The following is a 24557-nucleotide window of genomic DNA, read 5'->3' as shown; positions in this document are numbered from 1 at the left end:
GTAAAAGCGCAAGTTGGCATCATGTCACCTTTGTACCTTGAAGTATCTTCTAACTACTTACCAATTTTCATGAAAATCGATGAAGGTTCAACGAAATCGAAGGTGAAAACCTTAAGTGACTCCACTAACTGTATTTAGATATAAATAAAAAACACAAAACACAAACAAAATTCTATTTCATTGTCTTTGGACATTCGTGGTGAAGTGACGTTGTTTAATATCGACGCGCTTACTATCGGTAATCCTGCTTTGAAAAAGGAATCAAGTTTTGTTTGCACTTTTAAAGTTTGATGTTTTTTGAAGTTATACTTCTTTAGGATCGAGAGTGAAATTTTATCACATGCCGGGTGCATGCGCACACAGACAGTATGTATTTCGTTGCTAATCTTTCAAAATATGTATATATCAGCGCTGTCAACGCAAATAAGTCATATTATATCATATAAAAGGATATATTAGTGTTCTTAGTAAATGTATTATTTATTATAATTTTTGTGTCTTTGGATTTGTCTTCCACAGGAATAAGATATTTTATAATAATAGTAAGTATGTATATATTTAAAGTATTTTTGTATACTTCACTTGGTCAGTATGTATGAGAAATCTTGTAACCTGTCAAAGCAAAAGGGATATAGCTCAGTGGTAGAGCGTGTGACCAGAGATCAAGAGGTCCCGGGTTCAAATCCCGGACAATTCATATTCTTTTTTTTTATATTTTTGGTATCGTTTTAATAAAAAATTTTTAAAAGTGGTAGGTAAAGAAAGTTATATATATATATATATATATATATATATATATATATATATATATATATATATATATATATATATATATATATTAATTTCGTTGAAATCATAATAATAGAAGTATAACTTCTTACGTGCGTACAAAGTACACACACATTCTTTTTTTTTTATAATCGACTCTCTAAAATTACGAAACTGTATATAATACAGTGAACTTTGTTATCTGACGAATAATCAATAAATGTTATTAGATTGTCGAGATCAGATCTTACCTCTAATAGCTTCACTTTGGCATGTTGTTTTGTCTTCTTTGCTATCTTCACTTTCATCATCATTTTTTAGGTTCATAACTTCATCTGCTATTTCATTTTCAGTCATGATATTATACCCGGCCCTACTTCTTTACTTCTTCGGCATTATTATGTATTGTCCTAAAGGATTCAGGAATTTCCAACCCTTCTAAACCTATGTCTGCATTTTGGCAATCAAACAAATTTTTCTTTTGCAAGGTACACTGCCCTCTGGTATCTTCTGCATTATCTTCATCATACAATACAACCATTACTTCATCTAAAAACTTTCTGCGAGACATTCGTTTGGTTTCCAAAATTGTTCCTTGATCCATTAGCTGAATAAGCAAGTTGTATTTTTTGGCATAAACATACAACTAAAGTTTGTAGGTAGGTGTAGCGTTTGGGGTCCACACGGACCTCGTTGGTATTCAATGTATCTTGGTATGTGACAGGCTAAGCATGTAGGACGTTTTTAATTTTGTTTACATTTGACCGGATTTTTTGTCCGTTATATCCAAAGTCCGTTAAATAGAGGTCCATTATATCGAGGTTTTACTGCATTCGCTTAAGGTACGATTCCGACATCGACAGCAGGCGGAGTACGGCAACTGCAGACGGCAGTTGCAGTTGTCGCTGTGACAGACGTCACTACTTTACACTATTAATTTGTATGAGACTGATTCCGACATCTAACGGCAATTGCTGTTGTTACCATGACATACGTATTTACTTTGCAACTATTAATTTGTATAATTAAACAACTGACATTCTGCCAGACAGTACTTGGCGTTAGATGTCGGGATCAGTCTCATACAAATTAATAGTACGTCGTCGGTCACGGCGACAACTGCTAAGGCTAAAATTGCTTTTTCGAAAAATTACCAAGAAAGAAAAGTGTTTATTTTCATGAGATACACCTAAAATTGATTGATTGATTTCGAAGCAATGGCACCTATGTACGCCGTTGCTCCCGCCTGGCGGCGCTAGTGTAGTTGGAGGTCAAAGTTTTGACTATTCGTGAGGTTTGTATATGGTGTTTTTGATTACGATTTAATAAATAATTAATTATGGCCGAAATATACGGATCTTGGAGACTGTTTGTGCGTTGAAAAACGAATTGAGAAGGGATGTGAGAGTTACTGGAAAAAGGAAACACTTATCGAATAATAAACTATATTAATCATCGTCTCAATGTTTTATTTCTATAGCTCAGAGGGTATTTATTTGGTATTGATTAACTCCCCACACGAGTCTGACAACTGTGTATAATATGATATGTGCGATATGCCTTACTTTTTTATCAATTTAAAATTCACAATTAAGTGCGCTCAGCATTAATTTTTGTGTTTATCTTATTTAAAAATGTGATATTTTCAAAATATGGCTGCCATGACAGTTGCGCATTTGGTGTAAATTTGGTTTAAGCATGGGGTGAGCGCAGTTGATTCTGCAATGTTGTCTTATTTAAAAAATATATAATTCCTTATGGAAATATAGAATGTGTCAATTTAATTAAGTATAATTATTTGGGTGTTTGTCTACGTGAAAGGCGACCTTAAATTTAAGGTGAAATTAGAAAAAATTAGGGTTAGGTTTGATCAGGTTATGTTTTAGTCACTAAAGAATATTTGAATGGTACTAGGTCACTTTAATTTTCAGTTATTAACTTATTTATATTATTTTCGATTAGGTTAAGTTTGCTCAGGTTATGTTTTAGTCATTTTAAAGCATATTTTAAAGATAATATATCACTAAAATGTTCAGTTATTAACTTTTTATTATTTTCGATGACGCTAGGTTAGGTTTGGTCAGGTTATGTTTTAGTCACGAAAAATATTGAGAACTTGAGAAATATTTAAAATTAGTATTTCACATTTTTCTATATTATTACTTCAAATATAATTTTTTTTTACATGTTCACTCCATAAAACGCGATTGTAGATGTGGCAACAGTGGCATATCTTAATCCGTGCGTTTATAATAAATTTTGATCTGAATTTTATAGTGAAGTATTCTATTCTTTACAGTCGAATCTGTGGGCAATACTTAATCTGTTTCAATAAAATGTTTATTGCAGATACGTGCATTTATTCTCGGCACATATTTATCCCTTCATATTGCTACAATCCACTTTTTTCTCATCAGAATATCTTTGGCAAACCTGTGTCCTGATGTTCTCGATGAGCACAAATGCACAGCACAACATTGAGGTGAGGGATTTTATTTTCTCAAGTTTAATTCACACAGCGAAACAAATACGCAATATTTACCATATATTTACTTGGAAATAGATTGATTTGAAGTATTGACGTGAGTTGACATGACCTCCAACTACACGAGCGCCACCTACGTTGAGCTTTCCAGATTAGCTGCCATTCGGTGAAATCGCTTTTTTGTATAAGTTATTATTTGTTAATAACAATTGCCGGTCAACTTTGAAAAATAAAAAAAAAATACATTTTATCTTAGAAAAATATATAGATCGAATAAAAAAGGTTTGGTGGATTAGATATGCAAAAAAAATTAGTTGGTATATTCTGTTTCTAAACGTCTTTTGAGGGGTAAACCCCTCGCCTATAAATAAGGAAACTGCTTCAGAACTTATTGCCTTACAGCTCGCACATAATATAATATTATTATGGTAGGGGAGCCCAAGCGGGGATGTTTGCAGTTACTCGAGCGCGTCAGATTATCATATGGGGAGAAACCTGGTGCCCTGCAGATGCACCTCTACCATATATTGGCTCTTAACACAGGGGAGTTCGTTAAGGGGGGCCCGAAAAAATATATATCCTTAAAAATACTCAAAATTGTCAGATTAAGATAAGGTAAGTTAAGGACATGCAAAACAGCATATATTTCAAAAATCTGACGATTTGAGCGGGGCGTAAGTTAAAAAGTTTCACAAAAAAAAAGCGAATAATTCGCGAAATGAACGTTAGATCGAAAAACTAACAAATACGTGTTCGACATTTTTCAAAAATCTATGGATCGAATCTATGATAGAATGATACCAAACATGACCCCCCACGGAGAGGGGTGGGGGGTAAATTTTAAATACAAATCCTGCGATATTTCGCAAAATAAACATTAGATCGAAAAACTGCAAAATACACTTAATCAATATTTTTGAAAAATCTATCGAATGGTACCAAACACGACCCCCCACGGAGGTGGGGTGGGGGGTTACTTTAAAATCTTAAATACAAGCCCCAAATTTTTATTTCAGATTTGGATTCTTTACGTAAAAATAAGCAACTTTTATGCGAAACATTTTTTCAAATTATGGATAGATGGCGCTATAATCGAAAAAAACGATTGTTGGAAATGGAAAATTAAATTAAAAATGGAAAGTCTCCACTAAAATGGAAAAGTTTACTTAACTTTTTTTGGTTTTAGGACCTACTCTTCACAACCCAATAGGTCCCCAAAGCGCTCGAGTGACTACACATTTAGCATACTTCGCTCCCCTACTAATGGAGGGCGGTTTGCCAGGCAGCGGTTACGTCGCGTTTTACCTGTTTTATCTGATCACACTCTGACGCCGCCTTTCAAGTCGGAGCACACTAGTTCGCTCCCAAGGTCAAAAAACCCTCTTAATTACATACTAGTTCGCTCCGAAAACCATAACCTAGTTCGCTCCCGTGGTTAAGCGGATTAAGTATTTATCTATTAAGTTCTAGGAAAATTAATATCAAGAAAATTGATAGTGTGACTGTTGTATTTTATATTAGAAATTATATAAAATATTGGTTGTTACTTACATATTTATATAGATAAATGTAATGAGACAGTGAAATCAGATTTAGCTCAATAAATGAACGTTTGGAGTGTAGTTTTCAGCGTTATTTATTGATAATTATTGTCAATAACCAACATATAGTTCAGATAAATAGGGAAAAAAATATCCTGTTGGTGACACAGCCCCTTCCAGGCCGAAACCAAATTTTTTGAGTAGTACGGGCATCTATAATAATAACATATGTGTCCTGCAGCCGATTTTGATGATATACATAGTTATAAACAAATGATGATCAAAAAACGGTAAATTTTCGCTTTTTTCGTATATTACCAAAAAGTTAAGCATTTTAAACAAATTTGAGAGTAAGAAACTCATAAATCGTGTAAAAAGATTCAATATGGCGTTCGCCCAATATGTCTATCCTTATTGGTTGCTTAGAAAATTGCAAAATAAATCATAAACTTTGAGTTTTTATAAATATTCGTAACTTATGTAAAAATTAACTTAAAACCTTCTTATTACACGAAATGCTGAGACTTCTGGTGCTTAAATCATACCCTAAATTTCAAAGCAATTGGTCAAATAGTTTAAAAGTTATATAATTTGTTTATCCCAAATTAATTTTTTTTGCAACACTGTAAGTCAGAAAGTTATGAATTTACAGTAATACTTTGGATAGTTTAAGAAAGAAGAAGATTGACACTATTAATTTAACTAAAAAAAAATGACAAAAAATTATTCTAAATATTGCAAAATTATTTTGCAAGAAGAATTAAAAAAGGGGGGGGCTAACTTCGTCCCTAATTGTTCTAGGACACTTGTTTTTCTTTTTAAATGTGTATAAAAATTCAGTCTTTCTAAATATGAAAAAATAATTTTTCTACGGGTAACAGTTAAAAAGTTATTTTAATTGTTTATAAGTAAACAAAAAATTGACATGTTTAAATGTATAAATGTTCTTCTTTTATAAACTGTCCGAAGTATTACTGTAACCTCATAATTTTCTGACTTATAGTGTTGCAAAAAAAATGAATTTGGGATAAACAAATTAAATAAGTTTTTAAACTATTTGGCCAATTACTTTCAAATTTAAAATTTAATTTAAGCACAAGAAGTCTCAGCATTCCGTGTAATAAGAAGGTTCTAACTTAATTTTTACATAAGTTATGAACATTTATAAAATCTCAAAATGTATGACTTATTTTGCAATTTTCTAAGCAACAAATAAGGATAGACATATTCAGCGAACCTCATATTGAAGTTTTTTATATGATTTATGAGTTTTTTATTCTCAAATTTGTTTAGAATGCTTTATTTTTTAGTAATAGACGAAAAAAGCGAAAATTTACCGTTTTTTGATCTTTATTTGTTTATAACTACGTATATCATCAAAATCGGCTGCATGAAACATATAGGATATTAATATAGAGATGTCCATACTACTCAAAAAATTTGATTTCGGCCTGGAGGAGGATGTGTCACGAGAAAAATCTTATTTCTCTGGACTAATAGGCTTGCACTTTTCGCGAAACATTTCCCTTATTTTAGATTTCTCCATCATGAACTTAAGACATTCAAACCATAACTAAAGTAATAATGTTGAGATTTGCACCACTCCTCTTTCTTATCATAAACTTTCAGGTAGACTACTAATTACCAACCCTCAGGTAGACTACTAATTACCAAAACGCGCCATAACCGCTGGCAAACCGCCCTCATATGTACAAAGCGTAACATTGAGAATATGTTTATTATAAATTAAATTAAGTTTATCCCTATGTATGACCTAGAAACACGGATTATGAAAAATTAATATTAATAATAGTTATGATGAAATAGAAAAATAACAAAAATGTTAATTATTATTAATAATTATACTTAAGTATCAATCAGAATCATAAATCAATATTAACAATAAAAAATCGTAGAAAAACATATGTCTATGGCTTAATCTCTTAAGGGCGTAGGCGCAAAATTTCGAGCCAATGTGTTTTAAACGCATTAATTTTTTTCAAATCCTGAGAAAACTAAGGGATTTTTGAGAATTTTAAAGGCAGAATGAAATATTGCATTATTATCGAGGGCCGAAAGCCCCTGAAACCTTCTATAATGTTTATTTTAATAACTTACACGGATGAAAAAAAGAGAAAATTTAGTGTGATTTTTAATTTCAAATATCTCATTCAAAATAAACTTTTTGGTTGTTTTAAGGGACTTTCGGCACTCGGTAATAATGCAACCTTTCATTCTACGTTTAAATTTTTCAAAAATACTTATTAGTTTTCTCAGGATTCGAAAAAAATTAATGCATTTAAAACACATTGGCGCAAAATTTTTCAACTACGCCCTTAAATGCCGTCTTATTCCCTGTAATTCCTATTAGTATTGGTATTAACATTGTCTGTAATATTATTGGTAGCAAAATTATATCACAATTTGCTATAAAACTAAAAATGAACTCTAGGAAGCAAAAAATTGATTTTGCCAGTCCAACTTGCATTTTCCAAGAAATATTATTTAACAGTTCATGTAAAATATATAGTGCCAGATGTTATTGTCAGAAAAGTGTTCATAACCATCATAACCCTTTCTACATTAGGCTTTTATCGATATTAGATTAGATAAGATTAGAAAAATATTAGTGCATACGTAATGTATACGGTTTCTAGATGAATATTGATAGATTTTCTTATAAAGAAAATCCATAAATGGCGACTTTAATTATTATTATCTGAAAATCTAGCAATTTGACTAATAAACTCATAATTCTAGAAGACCAGAAGAAATACGATACTATTCTGCATGCATGCCCATCATGACATGTCCCAGATATTGCAGTTTTCTAACTTTAATTGTATTTAAAACCTCTCTATCTTTTCCCATTCTTCTCAGCACATCGACATTTGTGACTCTATCCACCCAACTTATTCCTAATATCATTCTGTAGGCCCACGACTCGAAGGCTTCTAATCTGTCCGAAACATCTTTCTTTAATGTCCAATCCTCCAACCCATAAAGTAATACGGAGAACACGTAACATCTCAGGAGTCTTATGTTTAAAGAAATTGTAATATCCCTGCTACAATAATATGTACTTTTATCAATTTGTTGAAAGCATTTATTGCCTGTTATCCGTTCTGTGTATTCATTATAGTGCTATAATATGCTATAGTGCCAATGATCCTGATGTCTCTCATTAAGTTTTTCTTTTCAAATAACTCGATAAGCCGGTTATGTCTGACCTTATCGAATGATTTGTTGTAATCCAAGAAACATATACACTAAGCATCAAAATTAACGCACCACCTTAAAAATGGGACATTTTTGATGTCTCGTATTTCCTAAACCTAAAATATTATTCATAAATACAGCGTGTTTCTAAATAAGTGCGACAAACTTTAAGGGGTAATTCTGCGTGAATAAATAATGACCGTTTGCTCTATAAACATATGTCCGCAAATGCTTTGTTTCCGAGATACGGCATGTTGAATTTTTTCTTACAAACTGACGATCTATTTATTGCTCTAAAACCGGTTGAGATATGCAGATGAAATTTGGTAGTTTTTAAGAGGTAGTTATTGCGCATTTTTGATATACGATTAAGAATTTTATATTCACCACTGGCGTGCATACGGGATGTATCTAAAATGTTTATACCCGTATACACGCCAATAGTGAATATGTCCGCTTGCCCAAAAATGGGCAATAACAACCTCTTAAAACCTACCAAATTTCATTTGCATATCTCAACCAGTTTTAGAGCAATGAATAAATCGTCAGTTTGTAAGAAAAAATTTAACATCCCGTATCTCGGAAACAAAGCATTTGCGGACATATGTTTATAAAGCAAACGGCCATTATTTTTCATGCAGAATTACCCCTTAAAGTTTGTCGCACTTATTTAGAAACAACCTGTATTGATGAATAACATTGCTAGTTGTTAAAGTACCTAACTTTTTTATTATTCCACATAAGCGAATGAATCAAAAAGCAAAATGTTAAGAAAGCCTAAGGCTACAGTTGAGTTTTAATTTCAATATTTTATATACGCTAGAATATTCCACAGGGTGTTCCAAACTTTGAGGAAAAAACACACTATCATTGTTACGCCCCGTATACAATGACACTTACCTCTTTAGCAATAATATTATCACATCGATATTCTGCTATAATATACTAAAAAAATCACTCAAATCGGACAACAGGTTTAGGAAATACGAGACATCAAAAATGTCCCATTTTTAAGGTGGTGCGTTAATTTTGATGCTTAGTGTATATACTGGCTGATTAATATCTTACACCTTTGCAGAAGTACATTCCTGTACTGTATGACCAATATTCCAATTTGCTGTTTTTCTATTATGTCTACCGGTCTTTGGTCAGGACCTGTTGACATGTTGTTCTTTGTTCGCTTTATCGCCTCTAATACCTCATCTTCTGTTATATGACGGTATGTCATTAAAATCCAAGCAAAATTGATTAATGTATTTATGAATGAGAAAAAACTTTGTGTTCCTTAGACATTTTTGATGTGTTTATTTCCAAAACATCAGTATTTCAATTTTGTTTAAATAATATTTGTTTTAAAATGTTTCATAAAAATAAATATCTGAAATGGAGCAAAGTGAAAAATTAACAAAACCAATTTCAAAAATCAATACTTAATGATCAAAAATATTAACGATGGCGCTTGATTAGATAAAAAAACCATTTTGTAAAACACACACTATACGTGAAGTGCATTTTTAAAAACCCAACTATGTATCAACGTTTCAAAGAAAATAAATAATGCAAAATACGATTCTTGGAAATTTCAATATGGGAAATTTTGTTTACCTGTTCAATTACTAAAAACAGTAAGTTTCTCTTAATTGTTTGTCTTTTACGAATAGATTTAGTAACAAATAGAAAAATTCGATGACTATAGATACTTGATATAGGATCAGTAATATAATTTTTCGTTTAAACAAAAACTTAATATAAAACAATTTTGTCAAAAAATATATCTCTATAAAAAGTATCTGGGAGATAAATGAACGAAGTTCCAAAAATAATATAAATAAAGAAAAATTATGAAAACATTCCTTATACAGTTTGTTCGGGAATGGAGTTTTCAAGAGAAGAAACTCTCTTTTATTTTGATTTTTCGCTCAAAACGTCATTGTGTGATGCCTAAATAGTTGATTTCCATAATATGTTCAATGCTGGCTCCGTCAATTTCTATTTTACATCTGGGTCGTTCTTTATTTTCTAATCTGAAATGGAAATGAGCATGTTTAGCTTATTTGCTATTATGTTGAACTTATGGACCAAACTTTGTAAGTTATCCTCATTTCCTGCTGTTAATACGGCATCTTCTTCATAGCATACTGCTCTATAGCACTATGCCGCCACCACCAAAACTAACGCTCTGTATGAGGTTACAACTGACAGCGCTCGCCATATGGAAGCGAGAATGGCGAAACTTGGTCTAAAGTCGATTCGCTAATCTGAGACACAACTGTCTACACAATAATCAGAATAAATGTTCGAGGAGCACAATCATGATTTGGGAGTGCTCCAAACCAAACCAACCCCTCCCAGAGGAAAATTCTAGGTGCGCCACTGCATTATCCATCATCCTCTGGAGTCCCTGCGCACTATCTGTTGGCAATAGTGTTTCGTCTGCATATCTAATATTGTTTGTAAGTTGTCCATTTACTGCAATACCATGTTCTAATTCGTCCAGGCCTCTCTAAAGATGTTTTCAGAGTATATGTTAAATAATGCTGGTGACAGTATGCAACCCTGTTTGACTCCTTTTCCGACAGTGAAGATTTCGGACAGTTCACTTTCGAATCGAACTGTTGCTTTTTGTTGGAGATGTAAGTTCGAGAACTTACCTATGGTAAGTTCCTTACCACCGAGTCCTGATGTTTGTAGGATATCGATTAGTTTCCCGTGTGATACTTTATCAAATGCCTTCTCGAAATCAATGTAACATGCATACACATCGTAGTTAACATCCCTGGCTCTCTGTATTAGAACTTGCAAACTGAAAAGTGCTTCCCTCGTTCAGAGTACTGGGCTGAATCCAAATTGAACTTCACTCAGGTATTCTTCTAATTTGGTGTATTTATGCGCTAGTGCAGGGGTTCCCAACCTTCTAGCAACTACGTACCACCTGAAATATTTTTAAGATTTTGGCGTACCACCAAACACGGTCCGATCCTAATTTTTTAGAAATATCTACTAATTATTTCCAATTCTTCCGTGTATGACACAATGTGTAGTTCGGCATTCAGGAGCAAATTTCTTTATTTTTGTTGCTACCCCTGTCACTTTACCTGAAATATGAGTTCCTCTGTAGTGTTTGATTCAAGTAATTTGCAAAACAAATACTCTTCTATATCTTCTTCATAAAAATGAAAACGTACAAATTAATCTGTGAATAGCTGTGCTATGTTTGTTATATCGGTGCCTTCGTCTACTTGAAGTGCAAAATATGTGCATTCTTGAAGTTTTAAACCAAGTTGTTCTTCAATATTGAAGAAATATGAGTTCCTCTGTAGTGTTTGATTCAAGTAGTTTGCAGAACAAATACTCTTCTATATCTTCTTCATAAAAATCAAATCGCACAAATTTTTTTTTTCATTCTCTTTGCCTTATCCCTATGCGGGGTCGGCTTCCCTAATTGCATTTCTCCACACAGTTCTATCTTGGGTCATATCAATGTTAATCCCCTTTACCAACATATCCTGCCTTATCGCCTCCCCCCAGGTCTTCTTTGGTCTTCCTCTCCTACTCCTTCCAGGAATCTGCACTTCAGCTATTCTTCTTATTGGGTGATTAACGTCTCGACGTTGAACATGACCAAACCATCTTAACCTATGCTCTCTCATTTTGGCATCAATTGGTGTCACACCTAGACTTCCCCTAATATACTCATTTCTAATTTTATCCTTCTTTGTCACTCCACTCATCCATCTAAGCATTCTCATTTCCGCCACATGCATTCGTTGTTCCTCTTTCTTTTTCACTGCCCAACATTCAGTTCCGTACATCATAGCCGGTCTTATGGCTGTTTTATAGAATTTTCCCTTCAGCTCCATTGGAATTTTTCTGTCACACAACACACCACTCGCTTCTTTCCACTTCATCCATCCAGCCCTAATTCTACTGCATGCATCTCCATCTATTTCTCCATTACTCTGTAATACCGATCCTAGGTACTTAAAACTATTGCTTTTCACAATCATTTCACCATCCAAAGATACCATTTTATTTGTAGTAGCTCCATCTTTAAATGAACATTCCAAATACTCTGTTTTTGTCCTACTAAGTTTTAAACCTTTTTCCTCCATAGCTTGTCTCCACTGTTCCAGTTTTTGTTCTAAGTCTCTTTCACTATTTCCTACTAACACGACATCATCAGCATACATTAAGCACCATGGAATGTTACCCTGTAGTTCGCTGTTATCTGGTCCAAAACTAATGAGAATAAATACGGACTAAGCACAGAGCCTTGGTACAATCCTACTTTCACATGAAATTTATCAGTCTCTCCCACACCTGTCCTAACACTAGTCGTTGCTCCCTCATACATATCCCTCACAATCTTTACATATTCACCAGGGACTCCTTTCTTATTGAGTGCCCACCACAGAATCTCTCGAGGAACTCTATCATATGCTTTCTCAAGATCAATGAATACCATATGAGCGTTTGTTTCTTTACTCCTGTATTTTTCCATCAACTGTCTTATAATGAAAATTGCATCTGTTGTTGATCTACCCTGCATAAAGCCAAATTGATTCTCGGATATTTCGGTCTCTTCACGTATCCGTCTGTCAATTACTCTTTCCCATATTTTCATGGTGTGGCTAAGCAGTTTTATAGCCCTGTAGTTTGTACATTGTTGTCTATCTCCCTTGTTTTTGTAAACAGGTACCAGTATACTGCTTCTCCATTCGTCTGGCATTTGTCCGGCTTCCATAATTCTATTAAATAGACCTGCTAGCCACCTTGTTCCTGTCTCTCCCAATGCTCTCCATACTTCCCCAGGAATATCATCTGGTCCTACCGCTTTTCCTTTCTTTATTTTTTGAAGCGCTTGAGCCACTTCCTCGTTGGTTATTTTGGTGACCATTGCTGCTACTGTCTCCGTTGACTCTACAGGCTGTCTGTCAAATTCTTCATTTAATAAGCTGTCAAAGTACTTTCTCCATCTCTTTTTGACATCCCTTTCGTGAACTAGTATTTTATTATTTTCATCTCGGATACATCTAATCTGATTAAAATCTTTTGCTTTCTTTGCTCTCTGTTTGGCTATTTTATATATCTTCGTTTCGCCTTCCCTGGTATCAAGTTGATCGTATAGGTTTGAATACGCTTCTGCTTTGGCTTTTGCTACTGCTACTTTCGCTTCCTTTTTCGCCACCATATAGTTTTGAAGATCTGTGTCGGATCTGGTTTCTTGCCACTTTTTATATAATTTTCTCTTCTCTTTTATTTTTCCTTGTACTTCGTTTGACCACCACCAAGTCTCTTTATCCTCAAACTTTTTTCCTGACGTTTTCCCAAGTATTTCAAAAGCAGTCTCTCTAATACTACTGGCCATTTTTCTCCAAATTGTATTAGGGCTTCCTTTCATGTTCCAACATATTTTTTCTACTATTCTTCTCCTGAATAGACCTTCTTTCTCATCTTTCAGCAGCCCCACTTGATTTTTTGTGGTCCTCTCCGATATTTTTGTTTAGTTTCGCTTTTTACTTCCATGTCCAGAACAAGCAGCTTATGTTGTTGGCTTACTGTCTCACTAACTATTACCTTGCAGTCCTTGCATTCACGTATGTCTTCTTTCCTTATCATGAAGTAGTCTATTTGGGATTGATGTTGTCCACTTTTGTAGGTAATAAGTTGAGTTTCTCTCTTTTTAAAGAATGTGTTAACAATCGCCATATCCAATGCTGTTGCTAATTCTAGCATGTCATCTCCAGCTTCATTTCTAGTTCCAAAGCCTAATCCCCCATGTATTGTCTCATATCCTGTCTTGGTTTGGCCCACATGTGCATTGAAATCACCTCCTATTATAACTTTCTCCTCTGCTGGAATATCACTCAGTACGTCTCCTAATTGATCATAGAAAGCTCTTCTTTCATTCTCACCCAGACCTGTTTGGGGAGCATACACACACACAACATTCAATACCTCTTTATCAATTACAAATTTCACTGACATGATTCTATCACTCGTTCTTACAACTTCTACTACGTTATCTTTCATTTCACTATCAGCAATTATACCAACTCCATTTCTAGTGTTACTACTCCCTACATATCACAATTTGTATCCTTCACCTAGTTCTTTCGCCCTTTGTCCTTTCCACCTAGTTTCTTGAATACAAGCAATTTGAACTCTTCTTCGTTTGAGCGCATCCACTAACTCCAGACTCTTACTTGTAAGACTACCAAGATTCCATGACCCTATCCTGATTTTTCTAACCTGCAATGGTGTTCCCCCTGAGATAGTCCTCACCCGGAAATCCGAACGGAGGCTCATTTTACTTCCGGCACATTTTACCTCAGGAGATGCCATCATTTCAGTATGTTTTTTTTTATATATCATTGGAGAAGGTCTTTTCATTATTATGGCCTGAAAAGATTTTGTTTGGATATTTGATGCCTGAATGCCTTTTCTATCAGCACCATACCCTGCCCTGCACGTTTAGCCAATACACCACCAATGCAACCAAAGTGCAGTATTACCCCACACCCGTCTGCATTTTTCTGTATAGGCCAGGATCCCTACTGTAAGGACTGCCCTATAAGCCAATGTATTGTTGCCCGTATCCCGCCGCTAGGAGGCACGTACTTTGGTTATTTCGGGATACAGATCAAATCGTACAAATTAAATCAGTGAATAGCTGTGCTATGTTTGTTATATCAGCGCTTTCGTCTACTTGAAGTGCATAATATGTGCATTCTAGAAGTTGTAAACCAAGTTGTTCTTTAATATTGAAAGACATATCAGTAATTAGCCTTTTCACTGTGTTATTTGACAATATTTTTGAAATTTCTTTGGCTGCCTTTTCTTCCAATACGGTTTGGATGGTCTTACTATTGTGTGAGGCTTTCCTTTGCAATTCTACATCTAGCAAGGTAGTCATGCATTTATTTTCTTTCTTAAAAAAGTAGATTCTCTTAAAAAAAATTCGATCAGCTTACCAACCACATCAGAGTGTTTTGTGTGTTGGTGACGTTGGTGACGCATAGGTTTTATGCTTTGGTTCGAAAGCGTTTCGTAACAAGCAACACATTGATTAATAGGATTGTCACTATTTTCTGTGCCAGACTTCACTATAAAACCACACCGTAAGTAGCTTCTGTGTTATTTCCGATTGGCCTGCAGTTTAGGTTTTTTAACACTACCCTTTGAAGTCCCAGGGTTCACCAAAAACTGCTTCGTAGCTTAATATGAAAGCACAACAACTGCACTGGCACTTTCGTTGACAGAGGCCCAGCATAATCGCTTGTTTCCCTCACGTGACGCGTACCACCTGAAATCTTCCCGCGTACAACCAGTGGCACGCTTACCACCGGGTGCCACCGGTTGAAAACCCCTGCGCTAGTGAATGATAGGAAGGATCGAGTACTTTAAGTACATGGCTCATCAAACTAATTAATCTATGTTTTTCACATTTTCTAGCGTTGGCTTTTTTGGGAAGTGGAATGAATATTGATAGTAGCCAGTCTTTTGGTAAGTAATCAAAAGTATATTATAGTCCATATCCGATTTAAATCTGATCGAGAATTTAGGACACTTTAAAACATCGCATTAGAAAAAAAACTATTCCTATGACACTGGGAGGGCTGAGGATTGCAGCACAAAAAATTTCGCTTTACATGATAATTTCAAAATATTCGATATTTTTGTTCATGAGTGTATAATAATAAAAAAGTTCCTACCTGGAATGTACGAAGCAACCGCAAGCATTCTCCTGAGTGTCAACATCCATTCCTGAGTCTGTGTCTCTGAGCTGCCGTTCAAAAATATGAGAGGTTTCTGTTTCCTTCCGAGATTGAAAACTCCAAATGCGTATTGCTTGGTTCGAGACTCTGTTCGACATATTGTGGAAGACCTGGGTAATATGAAGCAATTTAGAATGTTCCCTTCTTTGCAGGATCTTAGTTTCAGTTCAATGCCGTTTTCTATGCTGTCCAGACGGTTGATTTCACACCATTGCTTCTTCCAGGTCTGTAACAAACAAAAAAATTGTAACTTGATAATACTTAATATGAGACAATCAGGCAAAATTGTTAAATCTGGCGATCGATGCGGAAAAAATATCGGCCCATAAGTATACCGTTCTATCCACTGTTCAGGAAAATATTCCTTCAGCAATCCTCTTATCAGCATAGACGAATGTGATGGAACATCCATCATGCTAAAAATACATTTGAAGCCAGCAAATCCAAACATACTTATTACCTAACCATTCTGATAACATTTTCTCCCAAAAATTGCCCGATTAAAAACAGAAATTATTAAAACAAAAAATAAAGATCGCAAAAGAAAAGTGGATGGAGGATAAATGTATTAAAATGGAAGAGCTAGAATACAAACACGATACATTCAATATCTTCAAAAAAGGCAGAGAAATGGATGGTCTCTATTGTGAGAAAACTCATACAACTGTAAACGACTCTACAGGGAAAATTTTAATAAATGAAGAAGAAATTCGGACGACTCGGTATATGTACATCAATGAACTATTTAATGGAGCCAGACCAGAAGAACAACGCACATTAGGTGAAGACGAAAGATAAGAAATACTAAAAGTAGAAGTACTGCATGCTATAAAGTTGGAAAAGAACAGGAAAGATGCTGGTCCTGACACATCATGTATACTCAACTGGTGAAATCCCAGAGGACTGGTTGAGGTCTGAACTTAATAAGAAATATGAACTTATCCACAGTAGAATAAGGAAAAGTGTGAAGAAGATCAAGATGAAACATAGTTTGGATTTAAAGATGGATTGGGAACCAGGAAAGCATGTTTTGCACTGAATATTTTGCTACAGAAATGTCGAGATTAACGGAAAGATGTCTTTGCTCTTTTTATTGATTATGAAAAGGCATTTGATACAGTATCATAACAAGTTAATTAAAATAATAAGATAAAGGTTGATAGCCGTGACGTCAGGATTATTAAAAAATTATATTGGCGTCAAACAGCAACCCTTAGACCCATCGAGCTTTAATGGGATATCGACAGAAAAGATTCTACAGGGAGTCAGGCAAGGTTGTGTACTGTCCACACTGTTGTTTAATTTATATTCAGATAAAATCTTTAATCGTTCTTTGCACAACTTAGAATAAGGTGTAAAAATTAATGTAAAAATGATAAATACCATCAGACTCGCATACGACATAGTTACATTGAGCGATACTTAAATGGATTGGAATCTTTTAAAATCCACTAACAAGGTGGGACTAGAGTATTATCAAAATACATACACAATTACAAATAGATGGACAACCAATACAAAGAGTATCCAATTTTAAATATCTATTTTGTTCTATTATCGAACAATCAGAACCAGATAAAGAGATAAAATCTCTTCTGTAACGATATCATCAACTTCGGAAACGCATGATTAAATTTTATGGTCAGTTATCTTATATGGTGTCGAAGCCTCCTCCTCAGTCGTTTCCTCATTGCTGAGTGTCGTGATTCCCTATAATACGAGCAACTATCTCTTTCCATCGGCTTCTCTCCTGAGCTTCCCTCATGGATTCAGAGAATGTTTTTCCACTGGCTTTCTGTACTTGATCCGTCCATCGAGTAGGTGAGCGACCTCTACTTCTGCGCCCTTCAACGTTTCCCGAAATTATAAGTCTCTCAAGATTATCATCACTTCTTCTTGCAATATAGCCGAAAAATTTTAAGACGGTGGAGAGGCAAACAGAGGAAAGTCGAGTCTGAATATTAAGCTCTTGGAGGATTGAGTGATTTGTTCTGTGTTCCGTCCATGAGATCCGAAGCATTCTTCTCCAGCACCACATTTCAAAGGCGTCAATCCTTTTTCTGTCGTCCGATTTCATTGTCCATGTTTCGGATCCGTAATTGAATATTGGAAAAATTAAGGCACGTACTAATCTTATTTTGGTGTTCTTCGACAAGGAGCGATCTTTCCAGATTTTCGATAATCGACTCATAGCGTTTTTAGCCATGCCTATTCTCCTACGTATTTCTGTTTCACAAGATCCTGTATTACTGATGTAGGATCCTAGATAATTGAACTCGTTAACCACTTCAAACTGGTCTAAGGCTCGTGTTGTCTGAAGTGAATTTGAATAATATACTATCATAATTTTTGTTTTTTGATTATTGATCTTGAGACCACATCTATTGCTTTCGGCTTCCCTTAGCTGCAGCAGGCTGGACATTTCTTCTTCGGATGCAGTTATTAATGTTGTATCATCTGCATATCTGAGATTTGAGATCTTCTTTCCTGCGATAGAAATACCGCCATTCCATTTGTCGAGTGCTTTTCTCATTATATATTCCCCATAGAAATTAAAAAGACCTGGAGATAGAATACATCCTTGTCGGACTCCTCTACCTATTTTAAAAGGATCGGACTTATGGTTTTCAATTCTTATTCTGGTTTCACTGTTCTCATATAGGCTTTTCACCAGAGCTGACAGATGATCAGGAACCCCCATCTCATGCAGAACTTTCCACAAAACTGTCCAGTTTACACAGTCAAATGCCTGATAATCCAGAAAACAGATGATCATCGGAATTTTGAATTCTCGTGCTTTCTCAATGAGTTGTCGCATATTAAGAATTTGCTCCATTGTGCCTTTACCCTTCACGAAGCCTGCCTGTTCTTGTGGTATTTGTCTATACAGGTATGCCTGCATGCGACACTTGATGATTCTCAACAGAATTTTACTTGGGTGTGAAATTAGTGAAATGGTTCGGTAGTTACTACATTTTGTGGTGTCGAAGCATGGACCTTGAAAATATCTACTATTAACCGCTTTAGTGGCTTTTGACATGTGGCCTTATGAAAACCCCGGGGACACCGCTAAGCAGACAAATGAAGGAGCTCTCGACGGAGTAGAAGATACTCATTCGCTGATGGATAGCCCCAAATCCAGGAAAATAGCATATTTTGGACATATGGGGGAAAGAGTATAATATTGTTCGACTAATTATGATGGGTAAAATCTAAGGACGCATGAGAATTGGTAAAAAACAAGTCTTCTAGTTAAAAATACCCCTTTCGTGAACACACTATATTAATAATTCCTTTTGACCAGTGGCGTAGCGTAGCAGGGGCGGCCCGCACCGGGCGGAACTTTTTAGGGGCGGCATAATTTAACAATAAATAAAAATATTTTGTAAATATTTGAACCATATTATATTTTTATCGCAACTACAAATTCGGACCGATTGAAAGGAGCACAGAATCTTTAAAATCAAAAGGAGACACAAGACGGCTAACTAAGGAATGGTTTTACCGTACATTGACTAACGGCGAAAAAGTTTTACGTACTTGGATGGCTTATACTCCATCTAAAGCATCATTATTTTGCTTTTGTTGTCGTTTATTTGAGAACGTAAATACACCGAATGGATCTAAATTTTGCCTATCTGATGGATTTAATACTTGGTGGAAATTAAATCCTAAGGTTTCAAGTCACGAATCAAGTTGTCCCATATCCAAAATTATTGCAAATGGAATGAGTTGGAAAGCAGACTTCAAAAAGGACAGACTATTGACAAAAAAGAGCAAGACATAGTGGCAAAAGAAATAAATAAATGGCAGGAAATTCTAATCAGAATGTTTGATATTATAAGATTCCTTGCAAAACAAAATTTGGCTTTACGTGGACGTGGACATATAGAAAACGACACCAGTACCAATAGAGGAAACTTTTTTGAATTGGTTAATTTAATTGCAAAATACGATCCTGTACTTCGTGAACATCTTCTAGGTTCTAAAATGTGTGGCAAAATTTCAATCACTTATATGTCACCCCAAATACAAAACGAATTTATTGCCATTTTGGGAAATAATGTTCGTCAACATATCATCGGCAAGTAAAAAAGGCTAAGTATTATTCAATTATATTCGACAGCACTCCAGATCTTTCTCATAAATATCAAACGAGTCAGGTATTAAAATATGTACGTAGTAATTGAAAATCAGGAAGTAAAAGTAATGGAATCTTTTATAGATTTCACTGAAACTAAAGACAAAACTGCTGAAGGAATTTCAAAGATGATTTTGGACAAGATTCAAGCTGATGGCCTATATCTAGATATAAGCAACTGTAGAGGCCATGCATATGATAATGCTGCTGTTATGGCTGGAAAGTATTCAGGAGTTCAGCAAAGAATTCCAGAAATAAACCCTAAAGCTGAATTCGTACCTTGCTCAAATCATTCGTTAAACCTAGTTTGTTTACACGCTGCCTCGATTGAGGTGGATTCGGTAAATTTTTTCGGCACTTTAGAAGGTTGCTATTCTTTTTTTCCTCATCGGCACATCGGTGGGAAGTTATGATAGCAGCTACAGGCAAAAGCTTCTTAAAAGGGTTCAAGACAAGCGGTGGAGTGCAAGAGGCGATGTCGTAAATGTGACATGGCATCATTACAAAGACATTCTCGTCACTTTGGAAAAACTGACAGAGGCATGTGAAAGCCTAAACACTAGGACAGATGCAGGTGCTTTACTAGTTTCGATACAGTCATTTTCATTTCTTTGTTTCTTGGGCCTGTGGCAACCGGTGCTACATAAAGTGAATGATGCACAAAAATATTTACAAACAAGGGGACTTGACATAAAATTGTGCGCTCAGAAAGTAAATGCTTTGCAGATAATATTGACAGGTAATTATTAAACGTGATTGTAAAACTTGAATAAACTTTTTTATTTAAAATCTACCCTGTATAATGCAAAATAATGATGACTGTTCTCGCCGAAAAGTTCTCTATAAATAATGTATGTAATGTATAGTATACATTAAATTAAAATACCTAAATAAGAGAGCGGCAAAATTGTACTTTGCCCCGGGCAGCCGACACTCACGCTACGCCACTGCTTTTGACCGAACTTAACGTTGTGCTATCCTTATAAATTTTACTTTTGTCCAATAGGTACTCTTTTTTATGTACAGTAGAGCGTCGATAATCCGAACTAATTGGTACAGGGGTAGTTCGGATTATCAAATTGTTCGGATTATCGAACATATGTTCAAAATACATACAAAGCTCATAAACATAGTACATATTTACATACGTTTTAGTTACAAGGAATAAAACACCTGCATAATAAACAAATATATTGTATGTATTTCTGAATAAACAAAACAAAAATCCGCGGTCATATTTTGCCCATATTGTCATATTAAATTCAAAAATTCGGTCCGCGATCATATTTTTTAATTTTATAATTTTTTTGCGTTCGGATTAGAGAACGTTTAGATTACCAGGGTTCGGATTATCGACGCTCTACTGTATTTCCTTATTAGCGCATTTATCTCTTAAGAGACGATATGGAGAGTATGTAGTATGTCTGTAATACATACAATAATATAACATTTTATATCATTTTGAAACTATTAATGTAGAAATAAGTATGACATCAGTATCCTATGAAACGATAGATGTTAACAAGCTAAATACAGTATGGAATCTCTAGTTACCCAACAATATGTGTGTGTGTGTGTGTGTGATGCACTCTTAGGAAATGTTTTTATTTCCTGTTTACTCACTGCCTCAATATCTATTCAAAAATATGTTTTATGTGTGTTATTTTAAATATATTTTGTTTCAAATACTGTTTTGCTCCGCAGCTGGTACATAATATTTACAAGTATTGTTTTTCCCAGCTATTTTAAGTGTGTACTGTGTACATGTATTGGAATTTAAATTATGTAAAAGATATAAATATCTCTGGGGATTTCTTGATTCATGGAAGACAACATTTACTTAGTTGAGGTATTTAACTTATGAATAAATGTGTATTTATACTGATAACAATGTTAAGCTGGAATCCAACGGAACGTGACGTGGCACGCCTACAGAAATAGAAAATCATCATCATCATTCAGCCTATACTTGTCCATTGCTGAACGTAGGCCTCCCGTAGTTCATCCCACAAATTCCTATCCTGCCCATCTTGTTGATGGTCGTCCTCTGCTTCGAAAGGCGTCCTGTCCTGTCTGGACAGGAACTCGGCTTATGTCCTTTATCGTTGATAACAACATTTTATCACAAAATCAATTCGGCTTTTGAACTAATAAATATACCACTGACGCCATGTTTTCTGTACTTCTTCTTCTTGTAGTGCCTATCCGATTCGGATGTTGGCGACCATCATGGCAATCTGCACTTTGCACACTGCTGCTCTGAAAAGATTTGTAGTGGTTGTGTTGAACCACGTTCGTAGATTTCTCAGCCAGGAAATCCTTCGCCTTCCTGGTCCTCGCTTTCCCTGCGCTCGCTTTTCTGTACTACATGAGGTTTACCAAGCACTAAACAATAATCTTTATACTGCCAATGTTTTCTGTGACTATGCCAAAGCTTTTGATTGTGTAAATCACGATATCTTGATTAAAAAACTAAATTTCTATGGAATTCGAGATATTTCTTTGAATTGGTTCCTATCCTACTTGGATAATAGAGAACAATTAGTTAGAACAAATGATACTGACTCTAGTCGCAAAAACATTGTATGTGGAGTACCACAAGGTTCAGTATTGGGTCCTCTTCTGTTCCTTATCTTTATAAATGACATCACTAATTTAAAAATCGATGGAAAAATTTTTCTTTTTGCTGATGATACCAGTATCACTTGGAGCAACTCAACTATTGCATCTCTTCATGAAACTATAACTTCGGATATACATACTGACGATAAAGACCTGGTCTGACTCTAATTTACTCTCTTTTAACGTAGATAACAGTAGCATTATCCTATAAAGGAGCTTTCAACCTTTGCCTCTTAATAACAGCCAGATCAGTACCGTTGATTCTGTAAAATTTCTTGGTATTTTTTTAGACAGCAACCTCAAATGGTCCCTTCATGTCGATTCGTTAAGTAAGAAACTCGTCTCAGCTTGCTATGCAATAAGATCTGTCTCAAGGGAACTCAATTTAGCATCTTCTAAAATAACATATTTTTCGTTGTTCAAGTCTCATTTTCGATATGGTCTTCCTTTTTGGGATTCTGGTACATCTGCCCAATTTGATGTTATTTTTAGTTTGCAAAAAAGAGCAATAACATATCTGTTTGGCCTCAGATATCTACACATTGAAGAAGTTACTTCAGAGATCGCGGAATTTTAACACTTCCATCTTTATATATTCTAGAAACAGTTTGTTTAATTCGTAAACACCTTCATGTCTTTCCAGCAAGGCCCAATCATCTTTACTCCACCAGAAATTCAATCTTTGATATTTATTTACCGATCCCATCCACTGAGTTAGTAAAGAAATCTATATTATATTCCGCAAAAAACTTTACAACCATCTACCTTTACAACTTAAATCTTCAACATCTTTCCCAAAGTTCCGTAAAATGACAAAAGACTATCTATCTAAAAGACTATACTATATGGTCGCTATTATATTAGGCAACTGGTGACGCCACCAAGTTGCTCCACCAGTGACTCATGACGTCAAGGGGCATTTAAGTAAATGAGACCTATTAGACTACGGCAACTGGTTGCGCCACCAGAAATTGTTGTCGATCTGGTGGCCGAACCAGTCCACCAGCCGGGTAACCGGGTCTGGTGGCGCCACCAAGCCAGGGCATTATGTTATATGGACCCTATTAGACTGAGCAACTGGTGTCGGCCACCACTAGTTCATTTGTATTGTAATCGAGTGCTTCGTATTTCTTTTCTATTAACTTCTATATTTTCTATTAACAAGCGTATATTTCTCTAAAACCTTTTTTGTTGATTTATAAATATGCCATATTAAAAAGTTCTCGCAGATTTAGCCGTTAATTGTCTATTCATTGTTTAAACAATAAAAGCTCTTTTTATATTTTAGAAATATCGGTGAATTCATCACTTTACCTCGATCAAAAATGTTTCTATTTTGTTTTTAATTATGCTGAATCCGAATGTGACGTTAATTGGAAAATTTAAAAAAATTGAGCTTTTATATATAGGTACAGTATGTCTGCGTAACTTGGAACCATATGGGAAACTTTTTTCTTACCAATTTTACGAAAAAAAAATATTCTTTATAAAATGCTCTGCATAGTCTATGTTATACGAGGTATGTCAAAAAAATTGTATGTAAAGTACCTTTCACAACATCGAAAATTGTTATTGAACAGTTGTTAAGAAGTAAAAAACTGTGTTTTGGGACACAATAATTTTATTACATCATTCTAATTGAAAAAAAAAATGCAATTTTTTTAAATTACGGATACCCAACATCATTTTATTACAAATATCTATAAGGGCCAGTTGTTCGAACGCTAAACAACAATGATCATTATCAAATATTTAATTACTGTCACCAACTGTCAACGTCAACTTTGATTGGGTTGCTGAAATCATAATTATTGATTATAATTATGAAATTACTTAATCAATTATGTTAATAATTGTTATGTTAATTGATTAACTAATCTCATAATTATAATCAATTATGTTTTCAGCAACCCAATAAAAGTTGGCATTGACAGTTGGTGGCAGTAATTAAATATTTGATAGTGATCATTGTTGATTAGCGTTTGAACAACCGGCCCTATGTG

The 24557-nt window shown here is 34.7% G+C and overlaps 1 protein-coding gene across 2 annotated transcripts in view; it reads right to left on the bottom strand.

The window, feature by feature from the left end:
- LOC114336048 (uncharacterized) overlaps positions 1–24557 on the bottom strand; it is a 75747-nt gene that overhangs the window by 35121 nt on the left and 16069 nt on the right. For both annotated transcript variants that reach the window (XM_028286355.2, XM_028286356.2), the window contains exon 2: positions 15729–16017. In XM_028286355.2, coding sequence (XP_028142156.1) covers positions 15729–16017 — 289 coding nt within the window. The remainder of the gene's footprint in view (positions 1–15728; positions 16018–24557) is intronic.

Source organism: Diabrotica virgifera, chromosome 6 (genome assembly GCF_917563875.1).
Source record: "Diabrotica virgifera virgifera chromosome 6, PGI_DIABVI_V3a".
NCBI lineage: Eukaryota > Metazoa > Arthropoda > Insecta > Coleoptera > Chrysomelidae > Diabrotica > Diabrotica virgifera.
This window is presented reverse-complemented; position numbering and strand designations above follow the sequence as displayed.